General features: G+C 46.6%; 1 protein-coding gene across 1 annotated transcript in view; it reads right to left on the bottom strand.

Moving 5' to 3' along the window:
* ONECUT3 (one cut homeobox 3) overlaps window positions 1–17,018 on the bottom strand; it is a 159,629-nt gene that overhangs the window by 4,915 nt on the left and 137,696 nt on the right. Inside the window, exon 4 of the mRNA XM_044685350.1 lies at window positions 145–284. Within this exon, the coding sequence (XP_044541285.1) occupies window positions 145–284 (140 nt within the window). The remainder of the gene's footprint in view (window positions 1–144; window positions 285–17,018) is intronic.

Here is a 17,018-nt window from a genome sequence, read left to right on the forward strand (position 1 = left end):
GGTGCCGGCCGCGGCTGCAGAGGCCGAGGCGGAGGCGGGGCCGCCAGGCTCCTCCTGCCAGCGGTTCATGCAGCGGCGCCGCGCGTTCATGAAGAAGTTGCTGACGGTGTTGAGCTCCAGGCCGAGCTGCTGCGAGATGGTGACCTGCATCTCCTTGGACGGCCGCTTGTTCTCCTTGAAGATGGCGATCAGCGTGCGGCGCTGCAGGTCCGTGAAGACCAGGCGCTGTTTCTTGGGCTGCAGCGTCCGCTCCTTCTGCTGCTCCTGTTCCTTCCGCTTGCAAGCTGGGCGGCCGGCCGAAGAAGCGGCGGCACCGAGACAGTGACACGGGGGGCAGACACCGTCAGGGCAGGGGAGGCGGGGAGAGACAGGGAAAGACAGGTAAAAAGAGAGGGAAGAGAGACAGAGGTGGGAGGGAAGGAAGAGAGACAGAGGCAGAGGCAGAGAGGGAGGAAGGGAGGGAAGAAAGACAGGGTTAGAGGGAGAGGGAAGGAGGAAAGAAAGAGAGAGGGAAGGAGGGAGGGAAGAGAGAGAAAGATAGAGAGAGGGAGGGGCAGAGGGACGGAGTGGGGTAGAGAGGGAGGAAGGGGAGAGAGAAAGACAGACGATAAAGATAGAGGGATAGAAAAAGAGAGACAAAGAGATAGGGATGCAGAGACAGAGACAGGCAGAGATATATAAAAAGAGACAGGAGATACAGAGACATCAAAAGTAGAGACAAGTAAAAGAGAGGCAGGGGAAAACGGATATAGGGAGAAACACAAAGTAGTAACACAGAAAGCAGCAAATCCAGCCCCAAAAGAGACAGACGCACAGGGAGAGATAGATCAGAGAAGGCAAGCAAGAGAGGACAGAAAAGGTGGGGAGAGACCAAGATGAAGGAGAGACAGAGAGAAGCCCAGCGAGGCAGGCAGAGGGCATTTATAAAATGGCAGAAATAGAGAATGAGATGCAGTAAGAGACAGATGAAGGTCAGGGTTGGGGGCGTGGCCAAAGGGACGGTGACATACGGGGAGACAGAGGAGAGAGAAAAAGAACGAGGACAGTAGAGTAAACTTCCCCTCCAGGGTCCCCCCTCCTTCCTCTCCTTTTGCCCATTCCAGGTGCCCCTTTGGCATGGCGGCCCCTTCATCGTGCGTTCCTACCCGCCCCCCGCTGGCTCTCTAGGGTTTACTAAGTCTACGCCGGGCTTTCAGGGTAGGGGCTGGCTAAGTTCAAGGAAGTAACAGTTCTTGACCTTCCTCCCACACCTCCCCTGAATGCCCCTGGCTGGCCCGAAGTAGCGAAGCCTGCCGGGAGCCTCGATGCCTCTCCTGAGTTTCTGACCCCACAGCTCTCAGATCTTTGGCGGACTCTATCTGAGACTGGATGATGGGAGGAGGGTCCTTCTTTGGACATGCGCAGATGAGAAGGCTGGCGGGGCCCCTCCTCACTTCCCGACACTTTTCCCAGAGCTGGCTGGGGCCCAACTGTTCCCTCTGTCCCCCACCATGTTTAGGGGAACATTCTTCTCTACTGTCTGAGAACTTTCCTCTCCACATGGAGTAAAACTTGAGGCTTATTTATGACCCTCAGTCCCTGGGAGAAACACTGGAGCCAAACCTCTCAGCATAGCACTATTCAGGATCTAAGGAGACCCCAGTGAGATGATTTAGGTGGGACCCATAGCTACCCCCTTCATTGTCCCTGCTAAAGGGCAGGGCTGGATCTTCTCTGCTCCCAGCTCTCTTGAGGGAATGACCATTCAGGAGAAGACTTCCTCTGACCAGGTCTTATCATCATAGAATCAGAGAACACTAAACTTGGAAATCAGAAGACCTGGGTTTGAATCCCAGGCCTGCCACATAGTAGCCATGTGCATCCTCAGCTAGTTGTTGAACTCCTATGAGCCTCAGTTTCCCCAGCCATAAAATATAGTGGTTGGACGAAAGTATCTTTTAGTTCCAAAGGTTTATTATTCTGTAATTATTCAAGAGGCAACATGTTATAATGGAATGGTTTTGGAGTCACTGAATATGGATTTGAAATCTAGCTTTGTTATTTATGTGTGACTTTAGGCAAGTCAGTTCCCATCTCAGGATTTGTTTCCTTATCTGTAAAATGAAGGGGCTAGAGATGAGCTTTAAGATCTCTTACAGCTCTGACCTATCAACACTATTGAACTAGAAGGGTTCCCAGAGATGATTTAATTCAACTTTTTCATTTTATAGATGGGGAAACTGAGGCCCAGTGAATCTGATCAGTTGACAGAACCTTTGTCTAATGATTCTTAGCCCAGGGCTCTTTCAGGACCAAGTCTTATTGGACACTGGGACGTAAGATGAGTTTCCCAATATAGCCTTCTCCCTGATTACCACCCTCCTTCCTGGGGAAGATGTATTTTGGGGTATGGAGGAGTCTTGCCAACCTTGGGAGCACTGATACTAGCTGAGAGAAATGTTTACTTTCTTCTCTAGGAATGAAATTTCTTGACCTTAATCCTAACCCAACCCATACCTCTAATTCTCAACCCCAAGGGTTGATTGAGAATTCAGTCTGGATCTCTTCCCAACCCAAATGGTGTCCCTTTGAGCTGAGAGCCAGCCCTGGACCTTCCCTCCTCCCCCACTCTCATGGGATCCCCTGAATTGATAGCCAAAGTCATACCACTCCTTTGCCTTCCCAATATCCTCCACCCTGATGATGTCTCCTGAGCTAAGGCCTAACAACAGTATCTCCCCCTTGTCCCCACAGGTCTCTTGAACTGAGGCCCAAGTCTAGGATCTCCTCTTTATCCCCAAAGGGTCCTTTGAATTTATAACCAAGGTGAATCTTCCCCCATGGAGCCCCCTGAGCTGGGACCCGGGAAAGGGACCACCCTCTTTCTCCCATGAGGTCTCCTGAGCTGAGAGCCACAGGATGGACACACTTTGGAAAGTTTGGGGCCTGAATCCCTTGTCCCAGTGACCCACCCCTCCATTGAGGGGGTCCTCTCCTTTGAGGGTGAACCTCCCCACAGGGACCAGGGGTTTGGGGAAGGGCAACAGGGGAGAAAGGGCACAGGGCAAGACCTACCCTATGGGCATCAGATGCTTGCAAAAGAAACAAACAAAAGGAATGTTGTGATTGGATTTTGGTGGTATTTAAGGGCTTGTGTTGCCCACCCCACTCCATCCCCCCCAAATACTTCCCCTCCTCCCTTCTCTGCCCTGCTCTTCCAGCCCCCCTCCCTCATTTCCCCATTTTCTATAGAAGTCCCTCTGTCCCTCCCCACCTCCCCACCATGATTGGACAGCAAAAATGGGTATTGCCTCCAGAAGGCCCCGGTGAAAACACATAGCTTCTGCCAAGGAGGGCTTTAGGGTTAGCCTTTCCCCATTAAGAATATTTGACACATTTCTTTATAATCATAACAATCCCAATCTAAAATAATCGTGAGGCTTTCTATTTCTATAATGCTGTAAGACTTACCAAACCTTCTAAAGGAGGCAGTGCCTCACAAAGAAGTGACCAGCCAGTTTAGTGATGGCTGACACTTCAAGGCAGTTTTGTGGCTGTGACTGGCTGTCTCACTTTTATGTACAGGTTGTGGAGAGAGGGCTGAGGGGGCAGAATTACTGAATGAGAAGAGCCTCTCCTCACCTTGGGGAAGTAGAAAGGGAGAAGGGATGGAATGGAGGCTGTGAAGGTCTTCATTGGGGTTAGAGGGTAGAGACTCCTCTCTATGCTGGAGACAGCCCCCACCCACTGCACCATCCTTCTCAATGATCATTCTGGAGGTGGAAGCGCCTCTGGGGTTGCCCATTAGGCTGCCCACAGAGCCAGAGCCAGAGAGGGGGCCATCCTGCAGTCAAGCCTCTCCAAAGATACCCACTTCACTGACCGCCTGCAGGCTGGAAGGCTGGGCATGCTGAGGAGATGGCCATGCCATTGACCTGGCATCATGGCACCAAATCTCAACATGGTGGTTCTTGTTACACAATGCATTGCCTTCTCTCTGTTCAGTGGGCTACTTCCCTAATTTAATCTCTAGCCCCAAATGGTCATGCAGGCTCTTTATGCCTGGCCTGTGGTAGCACCTTCCAAGCTTGTAGTGGTCTGATCAGACACCATCTGACATATTGTACATTCACCCCAACATGGTCTTCTTTGAGTATAAAGGACAACAACCACCCAACTGGAATTTAGGTCACCTCTGACCTATGTACTGTACTATGGCAGAATCCTCCTCATTGGTGTCCCTTCTCCAAGTTTCTCCCTTCTCCTCTAATCCACCCTCCATCAGTTGCCAAGTAGATATCCCTAAAGTACGTCAGACATATCACTTCCCTCCTCAAGAAGCTATAGCTCCCAATTGCTTCTAGGATCAAATGCAAACTCCTTCAATTGTTAATTAAAGACTTTCCCAAGTCAGGCTCTGGTCCACCTTTCTAGGCTGATTTTGCACATTGCTCCCCTTTATATACTCTGGACTCTAGCCAACCCGACTTGCTGTTTCTGGATCACTACATCATCTTCATCATCATCATCACTTTTATATAGCATTTTAAAGGTTTGCAAAGTGTATTACAAATAACAACTCATCCTCACAACAACCCTGAGGGTGGGTGTTATTATTATTCCCATTTATAGATAGGGAAACCGAGGCAGGCAGCGGTGACCTTATTTGCCAAAGGAAGTGGGAAGCTAGGAGACTCATTGGGCTGATAGCCAGGAAGTCCTGGGTTCAGATCTGGCCTCAGACACTTCCCAGCTGTGTGACCCTGAGCAAGTCACTGAACTATTGTTGCCTAGTCTTTACCACTCTTCTGCCTTGGAACCAATACATAGTATTGATTCTGAGACAGAAGGTAAGGGTTTAAAAAAAGAATATGGAATGTCAGAATTGGAAGGGCCATTAGAAAATGAAATGTCAGATCCCAGAGGCCCTTAAAACATATTATTGATTCTAAGATGGAAAGTAAGGGTTTAAAAAAAAAGTTTCTGGCCAAAGTTCACACAACTAGTAGGTCTCTGAGGCTCCCTTCCACATCCCATCTACTCTCTCCAAGCCCTTTCCCAGATTGGCTGCCAGCTCTGGAATGCTTCCCTTTCCCTTTGAGTTCTAGCTTCCTCCAGGGCTCCAGAAAAGGGCTGCCTTCTCCACTGGGCCTCTCAGTTGTGAATACCTTTTCTCTCTCCCAAGATACAACTCCGTATGAATATGATGTATTTACTAATTTGTGCGCCAGCTGCGGTGTCCCCAATAGAGTGGCGGCCCCTTGAGAGGTGGGTCTGTGTCATTTTGGCCTTTGGGTCCCCAGTTCAATGCCTACTAATAGACGATAATAATACGTACTTTAAAAAGGATTCCCTCTGCTTTACCTTGCTTTAATATTAAAATTTAAAAACCCTCGCCTTCTGCCTTAGAATCAGTACTATTTTTATATTGGATCCAAGGCAGAAGAATGGTAAGGGCTAGGCAATGAGGGGTTAAGTGACTTGTCCAGGGTCACACAGCTTGGAAGTATCTGAGGCCACATTTGAATCCAAGTCCTCCCATCTCCAGGTCTGGAGGTCTATCCAAGACTTAGCTGCTCCAATAATGCGCACTTAATAAATAGAATAGACATTTAGTAAATGTTCATAGAATGGATGAACGAATGAATATGGTAGAATGCTGAGGTCCAATGCTGACACCATGGTTCATGTGTCAGCATCACAGGTTTGTGATGGCGTCATGTTGCTGATGGCATCGAGGCCAGTCTAAGACCTCTAGAACCATGGACAATAGTGTGATACCATCATCATAATCCATGGTATAGTGGATAAATGGCCCTGAAGTCCTGTGTTCAAGTCCCACTTCTGACATGTTGTGGGTGATCCTGGACAAGTCAGTAACCCCTCAGTGCTCCAGGGGATTTTCTAAGACTATAACTTGCAGAGAACGTTCTGATCTCTACAGATACAGAGACTTTTCTCAGCTGGAAGTTCCTTAGGCCAATGACATTACTGGCTCTGTCCCAAGTCAGTTCATGTTTGCTAAGAGCTTTACGTATATGATTTCAATGATGTTGAGTCTTACAGCCTACAGATTAAGTCCAATTATTGTCCCCATTTTAAATATGAGGAAAATTGGGGCTCAGGGAGGTCAAGAGACTTATTTAGGGACATATAGCTTGTAAGTATCTAAGGTAAGAAGTGAACTCAAATTTTCCTGACTCTAAGACCAGTTCCCTATCTGCTACACTGTGTTGTACTGACATCCACATCTTCATCACCACCTCCACCATTATATAGTCTTGGGCATCATCAGTCTTAGACAGCTATATGGTGCAACAGGATAAAGCCCTGAGCCTGAAATCAGGAAGACCCAAGTTCAAATCTGGATTCAGACACTTTCCAGCTGTGGGATCCTGGACAAATTACTTAACCTCTGTCTGCTTCAGTTTTTCAACTGTAAAATGGGTATAAAAACAACACCTACCTGCCAGGGTTGTTATGAGAATAAAATGAGATAAAAATTGTAGAACACTTAGCACAGTGCCCAGTACATAGTTGGTGCTTAATAAATGCTGGTTCCATTCTTTCCCCCCATCCTAATTATTTCCACCTCCATCACCACCCTCACCATCTCCATCTTCATTGCCATCACTTTTCTCATCACCACCACCACCTTATTACTGTCGCCTTCACCATTACTTCTAGCCCCATCCTCATAGCCATTGTCTTCCTCTCACCATCCTCATCATCGACACCATTACCATCATCCTTATGGCAACCACTATTGGGATACGAAGTTAAAGTCAGTGTGGTAACATCAGTGCCCCAGGGCCAATGCTTTCGTGGCACTGCTTGTATCATGATGTGCCAATGTCCTGGCATTGGTGGCACCATGCCAATTGTCACCATTTCCCATAATTGCCTCAGGCCAACTTGTCATAGCTCCAAATGGCTTCAAGCCAGATGCCATGTCATTTGGATGCCAAGAATAGCATGGTCTTGGGTGATGATGGGATGGATGGAGCCAATGAATCTTGGTGAGGAGAACAGCTTATGAGTGGTAATGGGTTGTATGTTTAATACAAATTAACAATGTAATTAACCTACAACAGCCAAGGAAGTGAATTGGGGTCTTGGGCTTCATCGAGAGGTCAAACATCCCAGGACTTAGGAGGTCTGTCTGTCCTCTGCCCTGGTCACACCCCAACTAGAGTACTGTGAGAGTCTGTGAGCTCAGGAGGAAGTAATTAATAAGCTAAGGACAGGGCAGGGTGTATGCAGAGGAGGGTGACCAGGGTGTGAAGGGTTTCCAAATTATACCATAGGATGCATAAAGGGGATGCTTTGTCTGGAGAAGAGACCTAGAGGGACTATGATCAGCATCCCAGAGAACTGGAGGGGCTGCCAAGTAGAAGGTGCTACAGGACTTGTTCTCTTTGGACCCAAGAGAAGAACCAGGTGGGCTGAAGCTGCAAAATGGTAGATTTAGGGGGCAACTAGTGGCTCAGTAGATTGAAAGCCAGTCCCAGAGATGGGAGGTCCTGGATTCAAATCTGGATTCAGATATCTCCTAGCTTTTCGACCCTGGGCAAATCACTTAACCTCCATTGCCTTGCTTGTATGGCTCTTCTGCCTTGAAACCAGTACATAGTATTGATTCTAAGACGGAAGGTGAGAGTTTAAAAAAAAAAGGGCAGCTATGGGGGGGAAAGTTGGGGGGTGAAGGGGAAAGTAAGAGCATGAGCCATGTAACCACGTTAACTTTTCTAAAAAATATATTATTAAATGTTAAAAAAAAAAAAGAAAAAAATTTTAAAAAGGTAAGTTTAGGGTTGATGGGAAATTTTCCAAATCTGTTGCTTTAGGAGATTTTCTTCTTTAGGGTCTCCAGTCAGAGTGGACTGCCATTTAGGTGTGTTATGCTGTGTTGTATCTGGGAGACATCCACAGATTTGGAAATAATGAGGGTGGTGATGGAAAGTGATGGAGGTGAAAAAAGGAAGCTGGTGGCTGGGGTCTTTTCTAATTGATAGCTTGTGATTCTGAGTATCCCCATCTTGGTCGTGCCTGCCAATGTAGGGTTCCTTCTTGCCCCTGACTCAAGGCTGCCCTGGTGGGCTTCCCAGGGGCTGGAGGAATTCAGAGAGGGGCCTCAGCAAACCAGAGTCATAAAAAACTTCTTTTCCTGCTGATGCAGCTAAATCTGCCCATTCTCCCCTCCCTTCCCCCATTTCTCCCGTTCAATCTAATTACAGCTCCTTGCAACCAAAATCAATACCGGCTCAAGTCAGAGCTATTTACAAGAGGGAGTGAGCACCCTGCCTGAGGGAGCCTTTTCATCTTGGCCATCACCCATGGCTCCCTATAGCAGCTTCCCTAGGTGCCCTTTGCTATTCCCAGCAGCTAGATGTGCATAGATCAGTGAGAGGACCATTGCCAGGGTTAGGGTGATCCTCTCCCTGTGGCACTACATGACTCCCAGCTTCCTTGGCCTCTTCTTTGCTGAATTAGGCCACATTTTCTAATAGGTTTTCCTGGGTTCAAGACAATTTGCTTAATCAATTTCCTGCTCTAGTCTCTACCTCAATCATGTATCCCTACTCTGTCACCTATCAGTAGGTAAACATTTATTAAGCACCCACTATGTTCCAGGCACAGTATTAAGCAGTGGGAATACAAAAAGAGGCAAAAGATAGTCCCTGCCCTCAGGGAGGTTACAATCTAATGGAAGAGATGATATGTAAATATATACAAAGAAGGCTCTGCATAGGATTATATGTGTATATATATTTCTCAATAGGAGAATAATTAACAGAGGGAAGGCACTGGAAATGGGAGAGGTAAAGGGTATTTCAATCCCAGGATGCCTTTCGGGGAAACCCCACTACCCACCCATTTTGAGGCAGGTGGCCATCTAAGTCACCCTGGATGGATAACTATGTATTCCAATAATGTTTGAATCTTTCATAATCATCTTATTCCAATGTTTTATCCTGTTGATGATGAGGAAGTCCTTTCTTGTGCCTATACATAATCTCTCTTGCTTTCATCTCTCCTCATTCTGTCTTTTTTTCTTCAAACCCTTAGCTTCTGGCTTAGAAGCCATGCTAAGTATCAGTTCCAAGACAGAAGAGCAATAAGGGTTAGACAATAGGGGTTAAGGGACCTGTCCAGGGTCATATAGCTAGGAAGTGTTTAAGGCCAAATTAGAACCCAGAACTTCCTATACCAGGCCTGAATCTCTATCCACTGAGCCACCTAGCTGCCCCCCTCATTCTGTCTTATACACAAATGGAGGATGAACTCTCAATGTCTCCTTACATACTTGATGTTTGTAATCATGGTCATCCTTTTGCTTCTTTTTAGAAGTAAACATTTTTTTTAAATCACCAATACCATAACACTGTACCATTATCCCCATCACCAGCCTCATCTGCATCTCCATCTTTTTCACCACCAGCATCATCACTGTCATCATGACTACCTGCTCATTCCCATCCCCATCCCCATTTCCATGAAGACCATCACTATAGATGAAATTCCATCACTGGGGGCAAATTCAGTGGAGTTGAAGGTGGAGGAGTGGGAGGAATGGCCATGCATGTTCATGGTTGAGGTACGCCAGAGACAGAAATCAGGAAAGTGAAATATTCAAAGATGGCTAGATTTGGGATGCAAGAGAGGAATATGGAGCTGGGCACTGATCTTACTGGGGAGGAAGGAAAGTAATTCGGTGAGGGTTAGCTGTAGCTGGCTGCAACGAAGATCTAGATAAGGTGGAATGAAATTTTAAGAAGGAAAACCCTGAGTTCATAGGAGCATGGATTTACTTATGTACTTTATTATTTATGTGCTTACCTTCTATCTTAGAATCAATACCATGTATTGGCTCCAAGGCAGAGGAGTGATAAGGATTAGGCAACTAAGTGACTTGCCCAAAGTCACATAGCTAGAAAATGTCTAAGGCAGATTTGAACCCAGGACCCCCAGTCTTTAGTCCTGGCAATCTATCCATTGTCTTTTCCTTCTCCCCACCCCCAAACCAGCATACATTTAGGTCTAAAAGGGACCTTAGAGGTCACCGAATCCAATCTCATTTTACAGATGTGAAAACTGGAGATATTGACAGATTAGGTGAATATGTATGGAGGGATTTTTTTTGTTATTAAAATTTGCTTAATAAGGAGGTAATAGAAATAAATTCGTGAAAAGCATCTTGTTACTTGGCTTTTTTTTTTTTTTTTAAATTTAGCCCTAGATCACTCAACTCTTAATATCAGGGCTAGGATTCACCCCCAGTACAGAATCTCTTTCTTTCCAATATGCCACTGTGTTCTGGTTTATAATTCTGATACTGTGATTGTATAATTCTATGAAAATTTCATTCTGAGTTTCTCTGATTATATCATACTAATAGTCAAAATTTGTCTCTGAGCAGAAACTAAGGGGGGGAGGCATGGGGTAGTCAGGGACGAGCTCAGAGATTAAACCTTTCATCCAGAGAAGTTTATATGATAATGATAAAGGACAAGTTTTTCTGCGTGGATGCTTGGCTGCTAATGGATTACTTCCCTTTGCGCTGGTGAATCTTTACTTTTGGGAAGGGAAGCTTTCCCCAGATCAGACCTCCATGCTGGACAGAGGCAGAGCTCAGAGGGGAAAGTCCCAGCCTGGGAAATAGTCCCCAGAGAGTCATATCCCTCCGCCGACTTCCTGCCTCCGCCAGACAGCGCTGGCGGCTCCTCTAGACGAAGCTACTCCAACGGTGTGATACTACCACAAAGGGAGTGAAATTGCCGTCTGGCCTCCTGGAATCTTTTCCCCTTTAATGATAGGAATATAAGAATGGACTTTAGGGTTTGGACGAATTTAATTGTATATTATTTTTATATATTATGTTATATATAATGTAAATATGTTATATACATGAATAATTAATTAGCAGAATTTAAAGGGCAAAGTTTGAAGAGATCTCAGAAGGAGCAAAGTCATGACTCCAAAGAACCCCGGAACAAGTAATTTCAGGTCTCAAAGGAACCTTAGAGGTCATCTAACAGAAAGGAAAACAAAAACAAACAAACAAAAACAACAAAAACAACAATATAGTACCAGAGAAGGAGAAGTGACTTATCCCAGGTCACACAAGGCATTTTGGAGGAGCGCCAGAGAAGCATTCAGGAATTCTCATTCCCAGCCCAGTTCTCTTTGGACCCGTGTTCCGTGAGCCTGGATTGGTGAGCCCTAAGGCTCCAAGCAGTTCCAGCTGCCTCAGTCTGGAGCATCCTTAGCTCACAGGACCCACGAGTGGGCTGAGAACCAGGGACCCCGAATTCTAATCCTGGCTCTGCCTCCTGACTTGTTTTCCATCTTGAGCAAGTCACTTCCATTCTCACTGGAGGTGGGATTCAGTTTCCCCGACTGTAAAACGAGCCGTAGTGGTTGGATTGCAAAGCGTCCTTTCAGCTCCGAGGACCTCTGGTAATGGTTCAAAGGGAATGGAGCCCTAGCTGGGTAGCGGGACGACTCCCACAGCCAAGGGCCTGCCCGATTCTTCTCCCCACCTCCCCGCCCCCACCTCGAGAGTAATAGAAATGATGGCAGGCGGGGTGCGAGGAGTGGGGGGGGGGGCACGGAGTTGGAGTAAGCTAGGTACGGCCCTCTGCATCTCGGATCATTCCCCAGCACGCTCTTGCAGAGACCATTCCAGAAGCCCCTCACCTCCAGCAAACATCCCACCCCTCCGGGCTTGCTCCTCGCCCTCCACCCCCACCCCCCAAGCATCTACACAACCGGCAATTTTCTACCCACTTTTCCTTAAGTGGCGGCGATTTGTTGGAATCACAAAAGACGGCTTTTATCCGCAGCCGGCAAGGGGAGCTGGAGGGAGTGAGGGGGTGGGGTGGGGTAAAGAGGGTGTGGGGGAAGGGAAAGTCGGGAAAAGAGAGGGAAAGGGGGAAAGGGAGGACGAAGGGAAAAGACGCGGTCTCTGTTCCCTTTCTCTCCGGCCCACCAGTTGGAGGTGGAACGAGGCCGAGGCAATGATGCATGAGCGGCAGGAAAAGCTCGGGAAGAGGAACGTGGGAAAAGGGGCGCTCACTGCCTGACTTGAGGCTCCTGGGTCGTCCCTCAACTACTCGGCCCCCGACCCCTCCCCCCTTCCCCCAACCCCCCAGTGTCGCCTCCCTCCGTAGTCCGTGGTTATGTTTAACAGAGATGGGCTAGGCTGGGCTGGGCCCGGCCAAGGCGAGAAGTCCCCTCCGACTTGGACCAACTGATGAGAGAACCCGGAGCTGGAGCGGGCCTGAGGCCACAAAATGTCTGAGTAGTTGAGGGCCAGTGGAGTAAAAGCCCCGGGCGCTCATTACTGGCTCCGAGAGGGAGAGTTCTTAGAACCCAGAAGGGCAGAGCAGGCGGCGATGGCGGCTTTGTTTTTCACACCACAAAATCTGAAGCAGGGGGGCCTTTAGAAAGTCAAACAGCTAATGGCGCCCTTTGGGTATTCGATTAGGAACGTTGAGGGAAGGGATTTTTTTTTTTTTTTTGGAAAGAGGGAGCATCCAGTATCCAAAATCTAAAACACCAGGAGAGGCTTTTTTCTTTTGAAAAACTCTGACAGTAACAACTCTAAGAGCTAGGCAATGGGATTTCAAGTGACTCTCCCAGGCTCACACAGCTGGGAAGTGTCTGAGGTCACATTTGAACCCAGGCCTCCAGACTCCAGGCCTGGTGCTCTATCCACTGTGCTACCTAGATCTCTCCACTGTCATTTTTTTTTTTAAGGATAGACTTTTAAAAAAAGTTTTTAAAATTCTGTATTTTAGTAAAATAATATTTCAAATCAAGCTGTTCCCAGAAGTAAAGGGTTGTAAATATTTTTTTTAATTCCCACAATTCTTTTGGCACTTCGACCACATTCAAACCTTCTGTGCCTTTTCTATTTTGGCATCTCCATTTTATAACAGCTAATAATATGGTACATTTAAATAATGATTTAAGGTTTGCAATGTGCTTTACAAATATTATTTTATTTGAATTTGGGAGATAGGTGCTGTGATCATCCCAATTAAAAAAAAATCCCTTACTGTCCGTCTTAGAACCAATATAAAGTATGGGTTCCAAGACAGAAAAGTAATGCGCTGGGGATTAAGTGACTTGCCCAGGGTCACACAACTAGGAAGTGTCTGAGGCTGTATTTGAAACCAGAATTTCCCATCTCCAGGCTTGGTTCTCTATTCACTGAGTTACTTAGCAGTCCCCTACCTGGAATTTTTGCCAGAGCTGTCTGGATGACCTTCCCCAAATCACCTGTGCCATCATTTCTTCGGCTGCCTGTGTTATTGCCCTGGTGGCTGTTTTTATCACCATGGCCATAATGATAACACTGTCCCAGTATCCATATGGTAGCTTATATCACAGCCTTTTCAGCCATGAAAGCTGCTTCTATCTAGAGCGTTTCAACACGCTTAGGAAACTGAGCCTCCCACATTTAACTGGGTGAGATTCATCAGTAATGAAAATTCCACTTGATTAATTCTCTGTAACAAACAGGAGTGTTCATCATTGGCCGGAGGCAGCAGAACCAGGTTTATTTGTTTTATTTTCCAACATATTAAAACAGGCTCAGCTTGGCTGAGCTGGGGATGTCGGACTCCAATCAGGGGAATGGAAAAGAATTGGAACAAAATGCTAATGCCAGAGCTAGGAGGGCCTTTATGGCACATAGTATGTCAATGCTGGAATGGGCCAGAGAGATCACTGAATTCAACCCCTTAATTGTACAGGAGAAGAAACTGAGGCCCATCTAAGGAAAATAACTGGTCCAAGGTCACGCCTTCAGTCTGTGTCAGAGAAATTTGTTCTTATAATAATAACTTCTTATAATAACTGTGAGGTGGTAGGAAATGTTATCCTTTTTTAGAATATAAGAAACAGAATCTGAGACTTGCTCAAGGTCCCAGAGGACTAGAACCCAGGTTTCCTAACTTCCAGCTCTGCAGACTTTCTCCTACATGTATATCAGACTCTGACTGATGATTTCCCCTTCTCTTTTGACCAACTGCCTGCCCTGAGTCTCCCATGCACTTCCTGCTGCTGATCCCACTAAAAGGGTCCCCTGAAGCTCGATGTGTGGACAGTCACTGTGATTTACTGTAGCCTGGGGGGAACTTTGATTCCGGGATGGAGCTTCAATCTTTAGATTTGAATCAGAGAGAGCCAAAGAGAGGAGGGTAGGTTTAAGGAAGAGTTTTAAGGGGGAGGGGTTTGGATAAGATCTCTCTCTCCCTTCCTCCCTCCCTCCCTCTCTTGCCTTTCGGTGTCTCTCTGTGTCTCTTCTGTCTTTATCTGTATTTGTCTTTCTCTCCGTCTCTGTCTGCTTCTCTCCCTCTTTCTCTGTCTCTGAGAAGCTTCTATGCAATAGAGAGTTTAGAATTATTTTGCTCAGCCCCAGAAGGTGGAGCTAGGGGACTGCAGGGACAGAAGTGGGGAGGAGACCTTGGTTCAGACTTTAGAACACTTAACCTGGCACCCTAGGAACTTCTTTTTTTACCTCTTACCTTGTGTCTTGGAATCAATACCAAGTATTGGTTCCAAGGCAGAAGAGTGGTAAGGTCTTGACAATAGGGGTTAAGTGACTTGCCCAGGTCACACAGTTAAGAAGTATCTAAGGCCATATTTGAACCCAGGACCTCCCATCTCTAAGCCTGACTCAATCCACTGAGGTACCTAGCTGCCCCTGAACTTGTCTTTTTAAGAACATATTTTGAGAAATAGATTTCAATATAATTGGTTTACATTGTAATCCTGTGTATTTGGTTTTATGCATTTAAAAACATTATTCAAAGAGAGTTTCAAAGGTTTCACTCAACTGCCAAAGGGGTCCATTATACATAAAAAAAGGTTAGGAATTCTTGCTCTAGAGGTAGTGAGTTGCCTGTCACTGAAGTGTTTGAACACAGCCTAGCTAACCCCTGGTCCAGGAGAGCATCAAGGACACTCCTGCCCCATGTGGGGGGTTGGACTAGATGGCCTCTGAGGTCACTTCTTGTTCTGAGAGTCCAGGATTTGATGAGGTGGTATCTTCTTTCCCCCCTGCCTCCTAGCAGGACAGCAGCCCAGCCAGGTACCAGGACCTTCTCCCTGATTGAGTGTGGCAGGAGGTAGTTAACTGGTTCAGATGTCAAGGGCTTTAGCCTCCCCTTGATGTGTTTAGGTCAAAAGGGGGAATCAATACACTCAATATCTGCTAGGAGCTGGCCCAGGGAGCTGTGGGTACCATTCCTGGGGATGGGGCGGGGGTGGAGAGGAACTGGCATAACTAGACCAGAATTCCCTGTCCCCTCCAGTGGCTTGCGGTTAAAAGCGGTGGGAAAAGGCCCTTCTGTCACAGCCATCCCAAACCAGGGCTTCCTGCCCTTTCCCCTTCCTTGGGGGTGTGTGTGATCTGGACTAAGCCCTCCACTCTAGCTTCTACCCTCTCCCCATGTGCTGGCCACTAGAGGGGGTGTGTGCACCGTGGAGAGGAAATCCAGCTAGTCATAGACTGAGAGCTGGGAGGGAGCTTAGAACAGAGAATGTCAGAGCTGGGAGGGTCCTTAGAACAGAATGTCAGAGCTGGGAGGGAGCTTAGAACACAGAATGTCAGACCTGAAAGAGACTTGAGAACATGCATCAGAGCATATTTGTGCTAAAAGTGGTGTTATTGGACCTGGAGTTAGGAAGACTTGAGTTCAAGTCTGCCCTCAAAAAATAGCTGTTTGATGGTGAAAAAATCACATAGCTGCTGTTTGTCTCAGTTTCCTCAAATGTAAAATGGAGATAATAACCTACCTCAAAGGGTTATGGTGAGGTTTAAATGAGATAATATTTGTAAAGCACTTAGTGCTGCGCATGGCATGTAGCAGGCACAATATAAATGCTCATTTCCTCCCTTGTCCCCCTTAAAAAATAAAACATGGGAATTCAGAGATGGATGGACCTTAGAATATAATTGTCAGAACTGGGAAGGATCTCAGAACACAAGATCAGAGCTAGAAGGGGCCTTAGAATATAAATCACGGAAGGACAGGGTATGGAATGGAATGGATGTAAGATTTGTAGTTAGAAGATTTTTTCCCCCAAATCTCAGTTCTGTTACTAACCATCTGTGTGGCCTTGGGTAAGTCACTGAGCCTCCTTTTCCTCCATTGACAAATGAAGGGGTTGGATCTTGCAGGTCTCTAGAGCTTCGAGGCAAAACATGGAAATCAGAATGGAAACCGACTGTAGATCATGAAGTCTAGAAGAGCAGAACTGCAAGGGAATCGCCCTCTTTAACCAAGAGTGGGAGACAGAAAAGATGCCTTCCCTCTCCCCATCGAGGCAGTGCCTCTCCTCCCTCCTCTCTCCCCTCCCCCAAGGCAAGGCCAAGGAGGGGCCCCTGGGGGCTGGGGGAGGAGGGGAGCCGCTCAACTCAGCTCAGCTCAGCTCAACTCAGCATTGATCCAGGGGGCTGTCGATTGGATTGGAACAGTCAGGGGCGACTTTGGCCCCAGGCTGGATTCTGCACATATAGCGTGTGTATGTGTGTGTGTGTGTGTGTGTGTGTGTGTGTACAGTATAGATTGCACATCGGGTGTGTGTATGCTTGATATCTGTACATGTGATTATACTCCATACATGTAGCATGTGATACATCATACATGTGCCTTGTGTGCATCACATATGTGTTGTGCACATCATATACACGGCTTAGTGTAGAAGTAAAAGCCAATTTGAAGTGACTTTTGACACTGACTTGTCCTTGGCATTTTTCTCCCCACCACAGCCATGATTCTTCAGTAATTCTCCATCCTGGAGGAGTCTGGATAATCCGGGTCAATCACGGAACCAGAAAGCTGGCAGGGACTTTAGGAATCATCTAGTCTAACACCCTTATTTTCAGTATTATGTTATATATATTATATAGCACATATATAAGATATAACAATATGGAATATGTGACATATAATAGAAATATAACAGATATAGAAATATAAACCTATAAATAAATATATGCTAGATTATATTATATATAAATA

This window comes from Gracilinanus agilis, chromosome 1 (genome assembly GCF_016433145.1).
Source record: "Gracilinanus agilis isolate LMUSP501 chromosome 1, AgileGrace, whole genome shotgun sequence".
NCBI classification, from domain to species: domain Eukaryota; kingdom Metazoa; phylum Chordata; class Mammalia; order Didelphimorphia; family Didelphidae; genus Gracilinanus; species Gracilinanus agilis.